Here is a 17,699-nt window from a genome sequence, read left to right as displayed (position 1 = left end):
GAGGTGAGCGCTGGGAATGTTGTTACGCAACGCCCAACCGCCCGCCACGAGAAACACTAACAGAGATTAACAAGGACCGATCAGCCAGGCCGTGTGTGTGTGTGTGTGTGTGTGTGTGTGTGTGTGTGTGTGTGTGTGTGTGTGTGTGTGTGTGTGTGTGTGTGTGTGTGTGTGTGTGTGTGTGTGTGGGCGGGGAACCAGCCGGGTCAACACACACCTGTAGTTATGTGGTGGCTGCGGGTCCAGTGGGCTCAGGACGGACCAGTGTGGGGTCTGAGGGGTGTGGGATGGTGCCTCCATTGGTCTGAGGGGTGTGGGATGGTTCTATTCCCTATGGGCCCTGGTCTGAAGACTCCCTATTCCCTATGGGCCCTGGTCTAAAGACTCCCTATTCCCTATGGGCCCTGGTCTAAAGACTCCCTTTTCCCTATGGGCCCTGGTCTAAAGACTCCCTATTCCCTATGGGCCCTGGTCTGAAGACTCCCTATTCCCTATGGGCCCTGGTCTGAAGACTCCCTATTCCCTATGGCCCTGGTCTGAAGACTCCCTATTCCCTATGGGCCCTGTCTGAAGACTCCCTATTCCCTATGGCCCCTGGTCTAAAGACTCCCTATTCCCTATGGGCCCTGGTCTGAAGACTCCCTATTCCCCATGGGCCCTGGTCTAAAGACTCCCTATTCCCTATGGGCCCTGGTCTAAAGACTCCCTATTCCCTATGGGCCCTGGTCTAAAGACTCCCTATTCCCTATGGGCCCTGGTCTGAAGACTCCCTATTCCCTATGGGCCCTGGTCTAAAGACTCCCTATTCCCTATGGGCCCTGGTCTGAAGACTCCCTATTCCCTATGGGCCCTGGTCTAAAGACTCCCTATTCCCTATGGGCCCTGGTCTAAAGACTCCCTATTCCCTATGGGCCCTGGTCTGAAGACTCCCTATTCCCTGTGGGCCCTGGTCTGAAGACTCCCTATTCCCTATGGGCCCTGGTCTAAAGACTCCCTATTCCCTATGGGCCCTGGTCTGAAGACTCCCTATTCCCTATGGGCCCTGGTCTGAAGACTCCCTATTCCCAATGGGCCCTGGTCTAAAGACTCCCTATTCCCTATGGGCCCTGGTCTAAAGACTCCCTTTTCCCTATGGGCCCTGGTCTAAAGACTCCCTATTCCCTATGGGCCCTGGTCTGAAGACTCCCTATTCCCTATGGGCCCTGGTCTGAAGACTCCCTATTCCCTATGGGCCCTGGTCTGAAGACTCCCTATTCCCTATGGGCCCTGGTCTGAAGACTCCCTATTCCCTATGGGCCCTGGTCTGAAGACTCCCTATACCCTATGGGCCCTGGTCTAAAGACTCCCTATTCCCTATGGGCCCTGGTCTGAAGACTCCCTATTCCCTATGGGACCTGGTCTGAAGACTCCCTATTCCCTATGGGCCCTGGTCTGAAGACTCCCTATTCCCTATGGGCCCTGTCTGAAGACTCCCTATTCCCTATGGGCCCTGGTCTGAAGTATTAAACTATATAGGGAATAGGGTGCCATTTGGGATACCATCTCTGGGTGGATGTTTGGATACTCTGAGGACAGTATAAACAGCTGCAGAAGGAATCACTCTGAGGACAGTATAAACAGCTGCAGATGGAATCACTCTGAGGACAGTATAAACAGCTGCAGATGGAATCACTCTGAGGACAGTATAAACAGCTGCAGATGGAATCACTCTGAGGACAGTATAAACAGCTGCAGAAGGAATCACTCTGAGGACAGTATAAACAGCTGCAGAAGGAATCACTCTGAGGACAGGACTGTGGTGAATCACTCTAAGGACAGGACTGAGGTGGGGAGGGGGGAAGCTGTGGTGAATCACTCTAAGGACAGGCCTGGGGTGGGGAGGGGGGAACCTGCGGTGAATCACTCTAAGGACAAGGCTGAGGTGGGAGGGGGGGACCTGTGGTGAATCACTCTAAGGACAGGGCTGGGGGGGAGGGGGGACCTGTGGTGAATCACTCTAAGGACAGGGCTGAGGTGGGGAGGGGGGAACCTGTGGTGAATCACTCTAAGGACAGGGCTGAGGTGGGGAGGGGGGAACCTGTGGTGAATCACTCTAAGGACAGGGCTGAGGTGGGGAGGGGGGGACCTGTGGTGAATCACTCTAAGGACAGGGCTGTGGTGAATCACTCTAAGGACAGGACTGTGGTGAATCACTCTAAGGACAGGACTGTGGTGAATCACTCTAAGGACAGGACTGGTGTGAATCACTCTAAGGACAGGACTGTGGTGGGGAGGGGGGAACCTGTGGTGAATCACTCTAAGGACAGGGCTGGGGTGAATCACTCTAAGGACAGGCCTGTGGTGGGGAGGGGGGAACCTGTGGTGAATCACTCTAAGGTCAGGTCCGGGGTGAATCACTCTAAGGACAGGTCTGGTGTGAATCACTCTAAGGACCAGTCTTGGGTGAATCACTCTAAGGACAGGTCTGGTGTGAATCACTCTGGGGACAGGTCTGTGGTGGGGAGGGGGGAACCTGTGGTGAATCACTCTAAGGACAGGTCTGGTGTGAATCACTCTAAGGACAGGTCTGTGGTGGGGAGGGGGGAACCTGTGGTGAATCACTCTAAGGACAGGTCTGGTGTGAATCACTCTAAGGATTGGGCTGAGGTGAATCACTCTAGTTTCAGCTGTAGTAGATCTACATGGATCGCGAACGCCTCAAGCTCAGGGTTGACAAGGTGAAGCAGGGAGGAGGCTCTGGAGTTCCTGTTACCCGCGGCGCTCGCATGCCAACAATGTGTCAGCTTCAGCTAGCAGATATGAGATTGCCAACGTTTCTGACTCACCTCCCTGCTTCTTTGTACTCAGAACATTTAAAGCTGATCTGGGATCTGGGATCTGTGGTTTAAAGCTCTCACTAGAATCTGATCCCAAATTACACCATATTCCTAAAGCTGATCTGGGATCTGTGGTTTAAAGCTCTCACTAGAATCTGATCCCAAATTACACCTTATTCCTAAAGCTGATCTGGGATCTGGGATCTGTGGTTTAAAGCTCTCACTAAAATCTGATCCCAAATTACACCTTATTCCTTATATAGTGCAGCACGTTCACTGTTAGAGGTCAGACACTGTTGTTGACTCTCTCCTTCTCTGCTCCGTCAGTCAGCTGGGCTCTGGGCTGTTGACTCCCTCCTTCCCTGCTCCGTCAGTCAGCTGGGCTCTGGGCTGTTGACTCCCTCCTTCCCTGCTCCGTCAGTCAGCTGGGCTCTGGGCTGTTGACTCCCTCCTTCACTCCTTCCTGCTCCATCAGTCGGCTGGGCTCTGGGCTGTTGACTCCCTCCTTCCCTGCTCTGTCATTCAGCTGGGCTCTGGGCTGTTGACTCCCTCCTTCACTCCTTCCTGCTCCATCAGTCGGCTGGGCTCTGGGCTGTTGACTCCCTCCTTCTCTGCTCCGTCAGTCGGCTGGGCTCTGGGCTGTTGACTCCCTCCTTCCCTGCTCCGTCAGTCAGCTGGGCTCTGGGCTGTTGACACCCTCCTTCACTCCTTCCTGCTCCATCAGTCAGCTGGGCTCTGGGCTGTTGACTCCCTCCTTCACTACTTCCTGCTCCGTCAGTCGGCTGGGCTCTGGGCTGTTGACTCCCTCCTTCACTACTTCCTGCTCCGTCAGTCGGCTGGGCTCTGGGCTGTTGACTCCCTCCTTCACTCCTTCCTGCTCCATCAGTCGGCTGGGCTCTGGGCTGTTGACTCCCTCCTTCCCTGCTCCGTCAGTCAGCTGGGCACTGGGCTGTTGACTCTCTCCTTCTCTGCTCCGTCAGTCGGCTGGGCTCTGGGCTGTTGACTCCCTCCTTCACTCCTTCCTGCTCCGTCAGTCGGCTGGGCTCTAACTGACTCTCTCCTTCACTCCTTCCCTGCTCCGTCAGTCAGCTGGGCTCTGGGCTGTTGAATCCCTCCTTCCCTGCTCCGTCAGTCAGCTGGGCTCTGGGCTGTTGACTCTCTCCTTCTCTGCTCCGTCAGTCGGCTGGGCTCTGGGCTGTTGACTCCCTCCTTCACTACTTCCTGCTCCGTCAGTCGGCTGGGCTCTGGGCTGTTGACTCCCTCCTTCACTCCTTCCTGCTCCATCAGTCGGCTGGGCTCTGGGCTGTTGACTCCCTCCTTCCCTGCTCCGTCAGTCAGCTGGGCTCTGGGCTGTTGACTCCCTCCTTCACTCCTTCCTGCTCCATCAGTCGGCTGGGCTCTGGGCTGTTGACTCCCTCCTTCCCTGCTCTGTCATTCAGCTGGGCTCTGGGCTGTTGACTCCCTCCTTCACTCCTTCCTGCTCCATCAGTCGGCTGGGCTCTGGGCTGTTGACTCCCTCCTTCCCTGCTCCGTCAGTCGGCTGGGCTCTGGGCTGTTGACTCCCTCCTTCCCTGCTCCGTCAGTCAGCTGGGCTCTGGGCTGTTGACTCCCTCCTTCACTCCTTCCTGCTCCATCAGTCAGCTGGGCTCTGGGCTGTTGACTCCCTCCTTCACTACTTCCTGCTCCGTCAGTCGGCTGGGCTCTGGGCTGTTGACTCCCTCCTTCACTACTTCCTGCTCCGTCAGTCGGCTGGGCTCTGGGCTGTTGACTCCCTCCTTCACTCCTTCCTGCTCCATCAGTCGGCTGGGCTCTGGGCTGTTGACTCCCTCCTTCCCTGCTCCGTCAGTCAGCTGGGCACTGGGCTGTTGACTCTCTCCTTCTCTGCTCCGTCAGTCGGCTGGGCTCTGGGCTGTTGACTCCCTCCTTCACTCCTTCCTGCTCCGTCAGTCGGCTGGGCTCTAACTGACTCTCTCCTTCACTCCTTCCCTGCTCCGTCAGTCAGCTGGGCTCTGGGCTGTTGAATCCCTCCTTCCCTGCTCCGTCAGTCAGCTGGGCTCTGGGCTGTTGACTCTCTCCTTCTCTGCTCCGTCAGTCGGCTGGGCTCTGGGCTGTTGACTCCCTCCTTCACTACTTCCTGCTCCGTCAGTCGGCTGGGCTCTGGGCTGTTGACTCCCTCCTTCACTCCTTCCTGCTCCATCAGTCGGCTGGGCTCTGGGCTGTTGACTCCCTCCTTCCCTGCTCCGTCAGTCAGCTGGGCTCTGGGCTGTTGACTCCCTCCTTCCCTGCTCGTCAGTCAGCTGGGCTCTGGGCTGTTTACTCCCTCCTTCACTCCTTCCTGCTCCGTCAGTCGGCTGGGCTCTGGGCTGTTGACTCCCTCCTTCACTACTTCCTGCTCCGTCAGTCGGCTGGGCTCTGGGCTGTTTACTCCCTCCTTCACTCCTTCCTGCTCCATCAGTCGGCTGGGCTCTGGGCTGTTGACTCCCTCCTTCACTACTTCCTGCTCCGTCAGTCGGCTGGGCTCTGGGCTGTTGACTCCCTCCTTCACTCCTTCCTGCTCCATCAGTCAGCTGGGCTCTGGGCTGTTGACTCCCTCCTTCCCTGCTCCGTCAGTCGGCTGGGCTCTGGGCTGTTTACTCCCTCCTTCACTCCTTCCTGCTCCATCAGTCAGCTGGGCTCTGGGCTGTTGACTCCCTCCTTCTCTGCTCCATCAGTCGGCTGGGCTCTGGGCTGTTGACTCTCTCCTTCTCTGCTCTGTCAGTCAGCTGGGCTCTGGGCTGTTGACTCCCTCCTTCCTGCTCCGTCAGTCGGCTGGGCTCTGGGCTGTTGACTCTCTCCTTCCTGCTCCGTCAGTCGGCTGGGCTCTGGGCTGTTGACTCTCTCCTTCTCTGCTCTGTCAGTCAGCTGGGCTCTGGGCTTTTGACTCCCTCCTTCCTGCTCCGTCAGTCGGCTGGGCTCTGGGCTGTTGACTCTCTCCTTCCTGCTCCGTCAGTCGGCTGGGCTCTGGGCTGTTGACTCTCTCCTTCTCTGCTCTGTCAGTCAGCTGGGCTCTGGGCTGTTGACTCCCTCCTTCCTGCTCCGTCAGTCGGCTGGGCTCTGGGCTGTTGACTCCCTCCTTCCCTCATTTGCTTGGAGGAGGTCCAGTGTTCCCGAGTCCCAAGGAGAGAGATACAGAGAAACCTGCTTCCAGAAATATAACATAAATATCCACACACGCACACACACACACACACACCACAATAGTACATTCTCTTTATATAATCACTGTTCACTGCCAGGTGGTGTTAGTTACAAGAAATACACACCTACGTACCTGCAGGACACGGCCAGGACACGACCAGGACACGACCAGGACACGGTCAGGACACGGGATAGGACACGACCAGGACACGGTCAGGATACGGGATAGGACATGACCAGGACACGGTCAGGTGGTGTTAGTTACAGCAAATACATACCTACATACCTGCAGGACAAGGTCTAGACAATGACCAGGACACGACCAGGACACGGTCAGGACAAGGTCTAGACAATGACCAGGACACGGCCAGGACATGGGATAGGACACGGCCAGGACACGACCAGGACACGACCAGGACACGACCAGGACACGGTCAGGACACGGGATAGGACACGACCAGGACACGGTCAGGATACGGGATAGGACATGACCAGGACACGGTCAGGTGGTGTTAGTTACAGCAAATACATACCTACGTACCTGCAGGACAAGGTCTAGACAATGACCAGGACACGACCAGGACACGGTCAGGACAAGGTCTAGACAATGACCAGGACACGGCCAGGACATGGGATAGGACACGGCCAGGACACGACCAGTACACGGCCAGGACATGGGATAGGACACGGCCAGGACACGGCCAGGACACGGCCAGGACACGGGATAGGACACGGCCAGGATACGACCAGGACACGGCCAGGACATGGGATAGGACACGGCCAGGATACGACCAGGACACGGCCAGGACATGGGATAGGACACGGCCAGGACACGGCCAGGATACGACCAGGACACAGCCAGGACATGGGATAGGACACGGCCAGGATACGACCAGGACATGGGATAGGACATGGGATAGAACACAGCCAGGACACGGCCAGGACACGACCAGGACATGGGATAGGACACGGCCAGGACACGGCCAGGACATGGGATAGGACACGGCCAGGACACGACCAGGACACGACCAGGACACGGGATAGGACACGGCCAGGATACGACCAGGACACGGATAGGAAACGGCCAGGACACAACCAGGACATGGGATAGGACACGGCCAGGATACGACCAGGACACGGCCAGGACACGGGATAGGACACGGCCAGGACACGGCCAGGACATGGGATAGGACACGGCCAGGATACGACCAGGACACGGGATAGGACACGGCCAGGATACGACCAGGACACGGCCAGGACACGGGATAGGACACGGCCAGGACACGGTCAGGACACGACCAGGACAAGGCCAGGACACGGCCAGGACACGACCAGGACACGGCCAGGACACGGGATAGGACACGGCCAGGACACGGTCAGGACACGACCAGGACACGACCAGGACACGGCCAGGACTCGGCCAGGACACGACCAGGACACGGCCAGGACACGGCCAGGATACGACCAGGACATGGTCAGGACACGACCAGGACAAGGCCAGGACAGATCTGTTCTAAGATCTGTTATACGATCTGTTATAAGATCTGTTCTAAGATCCGTTCTAAGATCTGTTATACGATCTGTTATAAGATCTGTTCTAAGATCCGTTCTGAGATCTGTTCTACGATCTGTTCTAAGATCTGTTCTAAGTTCTAGGATATGTTCTAAGATCTGTTCTAAGTTCTGTTCTGAGATCTGTTCTAAGATCTGTTCTAAGATGAGATCTGTTCTACGATCTGTTCTAAGATCTGTTATAAGTTCTAGGATATGTTCTAAGATCTGTTCTAAGTTCTGTTCTGAGATCTGTTCTAAGATCTGTTCTAAGATCTATTCTAAGATCTGTTCTAAGTTCTGTTCTGAGATCTGTTCCCACGATCTGTTCTAAGATCTGTTATAAGTTCTAGGATATGTTCTAAGATCTGTTCTAAGTTCTGTTCTGAGAACTGTTCTACGATCTGTTCTAAGATCTGTTATAAGTTCTAGGATATGTTCTAAGATCTGTTCTAAGTTCTGTTCTAAGATCTGTTCTAAGATCTGTTCTAAGTTCTGTTCTAAGATCTGTTCTAAGATCTGTTCTAAGATCTGTTTTAAGATCTGTTCTAAGATCTGTTATAAGTTCTAGGATATGTTCTAAGATCTGTTATAAGTTCTAGGATATGTTCTAAGATCTGTTATAAGTTCTAGGATATGTTCTAAGATCTGTTATAAGTTCTGTTCTGAGATCTGTTCTAAGATCTGTTCTAAGATCTGTTCTAAGATCTGTTCTACGATCTGTTCTAAGATCTGTTCTAAGATCAATCAATCACATGTATTTCTAAAGCCCTTTTTACATCAGCCGTTTTCACAAAGTGCTTTATAGAGGAACTCAGCCTCAAAACACCTCATCTGTTTGTTTTTAAGAGAGGAAGAAGGGTTTTTAAAGCAGCACGACATAACCCCCCCCCCCTCCCCTTCGACTGAGATAACAGGTTTGTAGGAGCATCCGAGGGATGAAGGGAGGAGAAGGGAGGGAGATGAAGGGAGGGAGGAAGAGGGAGGTGGGAGGAATGAGTAGGGAGGAGATAGGAGAGAGGAGAGAGGAGGGAGGAGATAGGAGAGAGGAGAGTGGAAGGAGGAGGAAAGGGGAGATCATGGAAGTGTCATTAACACCAGAGACTGTGTGTGTCGGTTCAGTGCCTCTCCTCACTCAAGATGCAGGTGAAAGGGGAGGAGGAAGGTGAGGAGGGACAGAGCAAGACAGGGAGAGAGGGAGATGCAGGTGGAAGGAGAGGAGGGACAGAGGACAACAGGGCGAGAGGGAGATGCAGGTGAAAGGAGAGGAGGGACAGAGGACAACAGGGAGAGAGGGAGATGAAGGTGGGAGGAGAGGAGGGACAGAGGACAACAGGGAGAGAGGGAGATGAAGGTGGAAGGAGAGGAGGGACAGAGGACAACAGGGAGAGAGGGAGATGCAGGTGGAAGGAGAGGAGGGACAGAGGACAACAGGGAGAGAGGGAGATGCAGGTGGAAGGAGAGGAGGGACAGAGGACAACAGGGAGAGAGGGAGATGAAGGTGGAAGGAGAGGAGGGACAGAGGACAACAGGGAGAGAGGGAGATGAAGGTGAAAGGAGAGGAGGGACAGAGGACAACAGGGAGAGAGGGAGATGAAGGTGAAAGGAGAGGAGGGACAGAGGACAACAGGGAGAGAGGGAGATGAAGGTGAAAGGAGAGGAGGGACGGAGGACAACAGGGAGAGAGGGAGATGAAGGTGAAAGGAGAGGAGGGACAGAGGACAACAGGGAGAGAGGGAGATGCAGGTGAAAGGAGAGGAGGGACAGAGGACAACAGGGAGAGAGGGAGATGCAGGTGGAAGGAGAGGAGGGACAGAGGAAGACAGGGAGACGGGGGAGATGAAGGTGAAAGGAGAGGAGGGACAGAGGAAGACAGGGAGAGAGGGAGATGAAGGTGAAAGAGGAGGAAGGACAGAGGAAGACAGGGAGACGGGGGAGATGCAGGTGAAAGGAGAGGAGGGACAGAGGACAACAGGGAGAGAGGGAGATGAAGGTGAAAGAGGAGGAGGGAGAGAGGAAGACAGGGAGAGAGGGAGATGAAGGTGGAAGGAGAGGAGGGACAGAGGACAACAGGGAGAGAGGGAGATGAAGGTGAAAGTGGAGGAGGTACAGAGGAAGACAGGGAGAGAGGGAGATGCAGGTGAAAGGAGAGGAGGGACAGAGGAAGACAGGGAGAGAGGGAGATGAAGGTGAAAGAGGAGGAGTGTGCCCTGTGGCCAAGGCGAGGCAAGCTGTGTGGCTTGGCGTCTCTTACAACAGCTTTGTTAGTGCTGCAGTAACTGTTACCAGGAGACCTCGTCTGCCTCTCAGATGGCTCCCTATCTCCATAGGGCTCTGGTCCAAAGTAGTGCACGATATAGGGAATAGGGTGCCATAGGGCTCTGGTCCAAAGTAGTGCACCAAATAGGGAATAGGGTATCATTTGGGACCCTTACACTGTCTCACAGATGGATCCAATCCGTTTCTGTCTGTCTGCCAGTCCAATGTTTTAAGTCTTGTTGTTGCTGAAATCGATCGAAAATGTCCCTCTGTGAGTATCAGAAATTACACGAGTGCATATTTATTACAAAATGGGTCCCGAATGGCTGTGATTTGTTTCGGGAAATATATATTTTTTCTTGTATGTTTCTTGACGAAAACCTCGGACTGTCTATTGCTTCACACCATGTGGGTTGGCTGAGTTCCCAAGGCGTCTCGTTTTCACCATTCTGCATGAGAGCTGAGCCAATCACTGAGGCTTCTCAAAATGGCACCCTATTCCCTATATAGTGGTACTACTATAGACCAGAGCCCTATTCCCTATATAGTGGTACTACTATAGACCAGAGCCCTATTCCCTATATAGTGGTACTACTATAGACCAGAGCCCTATTCCCTATGTAGTGCACTACTATAGACCAGAGCCCTATTCCCTATATAGTGGTACTACTTTAGACCAGAGCCCTATTCCCTATGTAGTGCACTACTATAGACCAGAGCCCTATTCCCTATATAGTGGTACTACTATAGACCAGAGCCCTATTCCCTATATAGTACACTACTATAGACCAGAGCCCTATTCCCTATATAGTGGTACTACTATAGACCAGAGTCCTATTCCCTATATAGTGGTACTACTATAGACCAGAGCCCTATTCCCTATATAGTGGTACTACTATAGACCAGAGCCCTATTCCCTATATAGTGGTACTACTATAGACCAGAGTCCTATTCCCTATATAGTGGTACTACTATAGACCAGAGCCCTATTCCCTATATAGTGGTACTACTATAGACCAGAGCCCTATTCCCTATATAGTGGTACTACTATAGACCAGAGCCCTATTCCCTATATAGTGGTACTACTATAGACCAGAGTCCTATTCCCTATATAGTGCACTACTTTTGACCAGAGTATATAGGGCTCCGGTTAAAAGTAGTGCACTAAATCTGAAATAGGGTGCCATTTGGGAGGCGGACCTCAGTGATTGGTCAACTTCCTCGGGTTAAAGGTTCACTAGTTTAACCAGTAATCAGTCAGTAATGGAAAGAACCGCTGTAAAGACAGTTCAATTCCCCTCTCTCTCTCCCCTCCACGCCGTCTCCCCCCTCTCTCTCTCTCCTCCACGCTGTCTCCCCTCCACACCGTCTCTCCTCCACGCCGTCTCCCCTCCACGCCGTCTCCCCTCTCTCTCTCTCTCCTCCACGCCGTCTCCCCTCCACACCGTCTCCCCTCCACGCCGTCTCCCCTCTCTCTCTCTCTCTCCTCCACGCCGTCTCTCCTCCACGCCGTCTCCCCTCCACGCCGTCTCCCCTCCACGCCGTCTCCCCTCCACGCCGTCTCTCCTCCACGCCGTCTCCCCTCCACGCTGTCTCCCCTCCACACCGTCTCCCCTCCACGCCGTCTCCCCTCCACGCCGTCTCCCCTCCACACCGTCTCCCCCCCTCTCTCTCTCCCTCCACGCCGTCTCCCCTCCACACCGTCTCCCCTCCACGCCGTCTCCCCTCCACGCCGTCTCCCCTCCACGCCGTCTCCCCCCCTCTCTCTCTCTCTACTCCACGTGTTCCATTCCATTCCTACATTCCTGCGTTCTCACGCCACCTTCTGTTTAGATATTTCAGGAAGTTGTAAAAAACAACAACAACAGAGATCATTAAATGTGTTTTATAGACCACGATAGACAGTTGATGTCAAAACGGTGGCTGTTACCGCGACTGAAGCCGGGAGGAGATTCGTATCACACCCCCCATGACATTTCACCGACTGAGTGTTTTTCATACAGATAAACGGAGCACAATCCTAAACCCATCAATCTGTGATTTTTTAAAAACATTTTGAGTAGAAACGTCCCAGAAGCTTGTCAACTCTACCTCTGTATTGAGTTGTGGTTTTATAGTAGTTATTAAGTGATTCACCAAATGTTTGGTTTGGTACCTTGGCATGATATTTCATTCTTGGGAATATCTGGCATTTGTGGATCTTTGTAAAGGTCAGCGTGAAACATTAACATTGCCAATTTTTGTTGTTGTAGAACGTAGATAGTGTGGAGAGCATAGAGGTTCTACTCCCTGATCTGAATTCGATTCCTTGATTCTATGGTGAGAGGACGGCTGCCTAGGGTCCACAGGTCATGGCTTGACTTGTACTGTAGAATTTCCTGTTCTTCCATAGTTTACAGAATGACTGTGACCCCACGTACTACTCTCTCTCTCTCTCACTCTCTCTCTCTCTCACTCACTCTCTCTCTCTCTCTCTCTCCCTTCTCTCCCTTCTCTCCCTCTCTCCCTCCTCTCTCTCTCTCTCTCTCTCTCTCTCTCTCTCTCTCTCTTCTCCTCCTCCTCCTCTTCAGTACCCTTTGATTATCTTCGTTGATGATCCTTCCTTGGATTAGCAGTATCACAGTCACCGACCTGCCGTTCCCTCCCTTTCTTGCCAGGATGTGACACAGGCTTCGGGAAGGCTGCAGCGCGGCGTCTGGACGCCCAGGGTTTTGAGGTGTTTGCTACGGTGTTGGATCTGTGTGGTGAGGGAGCCAGGGAGCTCCAGAAGACCTGCTCCCCTCGTCTCACCCTGCTACAGGTGGACATCACCCAGCCACAGCAGGTCCAACAGGCTCTTCTAGACACCAAGGCCAAACTGGGCCTCAGAGGTAAGAGACGTAGGGCCCCATACACACAGATACACATCCGTGCAGGTATTCACACACACACACACACACACACACACACACACACACACACACACACACACACACAAGGACCTAATGACCTAATGACACCCTGTCTCCAAGGACCTAATGACCTAATGACACCCTGTCTCCTATATGGAGTCCTGACCTAATGACACCCTATCTCCTATATGGAGTCCTGACCTAATGACACCCTATCTCCTATATGGAGTCCTGACCTAATGACACCCTGTCTCCTATATGGAGTCCTGACCTAATGACACCCTATCTCCTATATGTTATACTGACCTAATGACACCCTATCTCCTATATGGAGTCCTGACCTAATGACACCCTATCTCCTATATGGAGTCCTGACCTAATGACACCCTATCTCCTATATGGAGTCCTGACCTAATGACACCCTGTCTCCTATATGGAGTCCTGACCTAATGACACCCTATCTCCTATATGGAGTCCTGACCTAATGACACCCTGTCTCCTATATGGAGTCCTGACCTAATGACACCCTGTCTCCTATATGGAGTCCTGACCTAATGACACCCTGTCTCCTATATGGAGTCCTGACCTAATGACACCCTGTCTCCTATATGGAGTCCTGACCTAATGACACCCTGTCTCCTATATGGAGTCCTGACCTAATGACACCCTATCTCCTATATGGAGTCCTGACCTAATGACACCCTGTCTCCTATATGGAGTCCTGACCTAATGACAACCCTGTCTCCTATATGGAGTCCTGACCTAATGACACCCTGTCTCCTATATGGAGTCCTGACCTAATGACACCCTGTCTCCTATATGGAGTCCTGACCTAATGACACCCTGTCTCCTATATGGAGTCCTGACCTAATGACACCCTATCTCCTATATGTTATACTGACCTAATGACACCCTATCTCCTATATGGAGTCCTGACCTAATGACACCCTATCTCCTATGTGGAGTCCTGACCTAATGACAACCCTGTCTCCTATATGGAGTCCTGACCTAATGACACCCTGTCTCCTATATGGAGTCCTGACCTAATGACACCCTATCTCCTATATGGAGTCCTGACCTAATGACACCCTGTCTCCTATATGGAGTCCTGACCTAATGACACCCTGTCTCCTATATGGAGTCCTGACCTAATGACACCCTGTCTCCTATATGGAGTCCCTGACCTAATGACACCCTGTCTCCTATATGGAGTCCTGACCTAATGACACCCTGTCTCCTATATGGAGTCCTGACCTAATGACACCCTATCTCCTATATGGAGTCCTGACCTAATGACACCCTGTCTCCTATATGGAGTCCTGACCTAATGACACCCTGTCTCCTATATGGAGTCCTGACCTAATGACACCCTGTCTCCTATATGGAGTCCTGACCTAATGACACCCTGTCTCCTATATGGAGTCCTGACCTAATGACACCCTGTCTCCTATATGGAGTCCTGACCTAATGACACCCTATCTCCTATATGTTATACTGACCTAATGACACCCTATCTCCTATATGGAGTCCTGACCTAATGACACCCTATCTCCTATGTGGAGTCCTGACCTAATGACACCCTGTCTCCTATATGGAGTCCTGACCTAATGACACCCTATCTCCTATATGGAGTCCTGACCTAATGACACCCTGTCTCCTATATGGAGTCCTGACCTAATGACACCCTGTCTCCTATATGGAGTCCTGACCTAATGACACCCTGTCTCCTATATGGAGTCCTGACCTAATGACACCCTGTCTCCTATATGGAGTCCTGACCTAATGACACCCTGTCTCCTATATGGAGTCCTGACCTAATGACACCCTATCTCCTATATGTTATACTGACCTAATGACACCCTATCTCCTATATGGTATAGAGAGAGCGAGAGCGAGAGCGAGAGAGAGAGAGAGAGAGAGAGAGAGAGAGAGAGAGAGAGAGAGAGAGAGAGAGAGAGAGAGAGAGAGAGAGAGAGAGAGAGAGAGAGAGAGAGAAGAGAGGAGAGAGAGAGAGAGAGAGAGAGAGAGAGAGAGAGAGAGAGAGAGAGAGAGAGAGAGAGACCACTAGTGTGGGTGTGTATCAGAGGAGGATGTAATCAAAGAACTTGAATTAAAGGTCAAACACTCTATCTCCTGGGTGGGCTGTGTGGGGGGCTGGCTGGCAATCAAGGGTCAGCTTCATGTTTCACTTGGCTGCAAACAGCACACACAACACAGAGCCGGGTGCTGTTAGCACTCCGAGTAATGAAGAGGATTAAACAAGATGCTCTAGTCTCTGGAATTGACATTTGTTTAGGCAGAGGTATCTAGAGCCATGTCTGCCTACGGCGGCCTTTCTCAATAGCAAGGCTATGCTCACTGAGTCTGTACATAGTCAATGCTTTCCTTAAGTTTGGGTCAGTCACAGTGGTCAGGTATTCTGCCGCTGTGTACTCTCTGTTTAGGGCCAAATAGCATTCTAGTTTGCTCAGTTTTTTTGTTAATTCTTTCCAATGTGTTAAGTAATTATCTTTTTTTTTTCTCCTGATTTGGTTGGGTGTAATTGTGTTGGCTCTGTGGGGTCTGTTCGTGTTTGAGAACAGAGCCCCAGGACCAGCTTGCTTAGGGGACTCTTCTCCGGGTTCAAACTCTCTGTCTCTTTCTCTGTCTCTCTGACTCTCTGTCTCTCTGACTCTCTGCCTCTCTGCCTCTCTGCCTCTCTGTCTCTCTGACTCTCTTTCTCTCTGTCTCTCTGTCTCTCTCTCTCTAGGCCTGTGGGGTTTGGTGAATAATGCAGGAGTATGTGTTAACTTCGGGGATGCAGAGTTGTCTCTGATGTCTAACTACCGTGGCTGTATGGAGGTGAACTTCTTTGGGACTCTGAACGTCACCAAGACATTCCTGCCTCTGCTGCGTCAGGCCAAGGGACGCATCGTCACAATCTCCAGCCCTGCAGGTGGGGTGAATGACACATACACACACTCAGAAATACAATTCACCACATACTCATACACACACCTTCCATATTGTCTAATCACAACGTTCAGGGGTTTAAACCAGTTGTGAGTGGACCAAGGTGTAGCGTGATAGGTGTACATTTTCCTTCCTTTATTAAATGATCACCGAACAAAAAACAACAAAACAACAAACTAAATGCGAAGCTAAATAATAGTGCTAACAAGATCCTGCCCTGTAGGGCAGGGCTCTCCAACCCTGTTCCTGGAGAGATACTGTCCTGTAGGGCAGGGCTCTCCAACCCTGTTCCTGGAGAGATACTGTCCTGTAGGGCAGGGCTCTCCAACCCTGTTCCTGGAGAGATACTGTCCTGTAGGGCAGGGCTCTCCAACCCTGTTCCTGGACAGATCCTGTCCTGTAGGGCAGGGCTCTCCAACCCTGTTCCTGGACAGATCCTGTCCTGTAGGGCAGGGCTCTCCAACTCTGTTCCTGGAGAGATACTGTCCTGTAGGGCAGGGCTCTAAAACCCTGTTCCTGGACAGATACTGTCCTGTAGGGCAGGGCTCTCCAACCCTGTTCCTGGAGAGATACTGTCCTGTAGGGCAGGGCTCTCCAACCCTGTTCCTGGAGAGATACTATCCTGTAGGGCAGGGCTCTCCAACCCTGTTCCTGGAGAGATACTGTCCTGTAGGGCAGGGCTCTCCAACCCTGTTCCTGGAGAGATACTGTCCCGTAGGGCAGGGCTCTCCAACCCTGTTCCTGGAGAGATACTGTCCTGTAGGGCAGGGCTCTCCAACTCTGTTCCTGGAGAGATACTGTCCTGTAGGGCAGGGCTCTCCAACCCTGTTCCTGGAGAGATACTGTCCTGTAGGGCAGGGCTCTCCAACCCTGTTCCTGGAGAGATACTGTCCTGTAGGGCAGGGCTCTCCAACCCTGTTCCTGGAGAGATACTGTCCTGTAGGGCAGGGCTCTCCAACCCTGTTCCTGGAGAGATACTGTCCTGTAGGGCAGGGCTCTCCAACCATGTTCCTGGAGAGATACTGTCCTGTAGGGCAGGGCTCTCCAACCCTGTTCCTGGAGAGATACTGTCCTGTAGGGCAGGGCTCTCCAACCCTGTTCCTGGAGAGATACTGTCCTGTAGGGCAGGGCTCTCCAACCCTGTTCCTGGACAGATCCTGTCCCGTAAGGCAGGGCTCTCCAACCCTGTTCCTGGAGAGATACTGTCCTGTAGGGCAGGGCTCTCCAACCCTGTTCCTGGAGAGATACTGTCCTGTAGGGCAGGGCTCTCCAACCCTGTTCCTGGACAGATCCTGTCCCGTAGGGCAGGGCTCTCCAACCCTGTTCCTGGACAGATACTGTCCTGTAGGGCAGGGCTCTCCAACCCTGTTCCTGGACAGATACTGTCCTGTAGGGCAGGGCTCTCCAACCCTGTTCCTGGACAGATACTGTCCTGTAGGGCAGGGCTCTCCAACCCTGTTCCTGGAGAGATACTGTCCTGTAGGGCAGGGCTCTCCAACCCTGTTCCTGGAGAGATACTGTCCTGTAGGGCAGGGCTCTCCAACCCTGTTCCTGGAGAGATACTGTCCTGTAGGGCAGGGCTCTCCAACCCTGTTCCTGGAGAGATACTGTCCTGTAGGGCAGGGCTCTCCAACCCTGTTCCTGGAGAGATACTGTCCTGTAGGGCAGGGCTCTCCAACCCTGTTCCTGGACAGATACTGTCCTGTAGGGCAGGGCTCTCCAACCCTGTTCCTGGACAGATACTGTCCTGTAGGGCAGGGCTCTCCAACCCTGTTCCTGGACAGATACTGTCCTGTAGGGCAGGGCTCTCCAACCCTGTTCCTGGAGAGATACTGTCCTGTAGGGCAGGGCTCTCCAACCCTGTTCCTGGAGAGATACTGTCCTGTAGGGCAGGGCTCTCCAACCCTGTTCCTGGAGAGATACTGTCCTGTAGGGCAGGGCTCTCCAACCCTGTTCCTGGAGAGATACTGTCCTGTAGGGCAGGGCTCTCCAACCCTGTTCCTGGAGAGATACTGTCCTGTAGGGCAGGGCTCTCCAACCCTGTTCCTGGAGA

General features: G+C 53.0%; 1 protein-coding gene across 1 annotated transcript in view; it reads left to right on the top strand.

The window, feature by feature from the left end:
- Positions 1-17,699, top strand: part of hsd11b2 (hydroxysteroid (11-beta) dehydrogenase 2) — a 50,937-nt gene that overhangs the window by 23,801 nt on the left and 9,437 nt on the right. Inside the window, exons 2-3 of the mRNA XM_031812548.1 lie at positions 12,461-12,673; positions 15,444-15,629. Of these exons, the coding sequence (XP_031668408.1) occupies positions 12,461-12,673; positions 15,444-15,629 (399 nt within the window). The remainder of the gene's footprint in view (positions 1-12,460; positions 12,674-15,443; positions 15,630-17,699) is intronic.

This window comes from Oncorhynchus kisutch, unplaced genomic scaffold (genome assembly GCF_002021735.2).
Source record: "Oncorhynchus kisutch isolate 150728-3 unplaced genomic scaffold, Okis_V2 Okis03b-Okis08b_hom, whole genome shotgun sequence".
NCBI lineage: Eukaryota > Metazoa > Chordata > Actinopteri > Salmoniformes > Salmonidae > Oncorhynchus > Oncorhynchus kisutch.
This window is presented reverse-complemented; position numbering and strand designations above follow the sequence as displayed.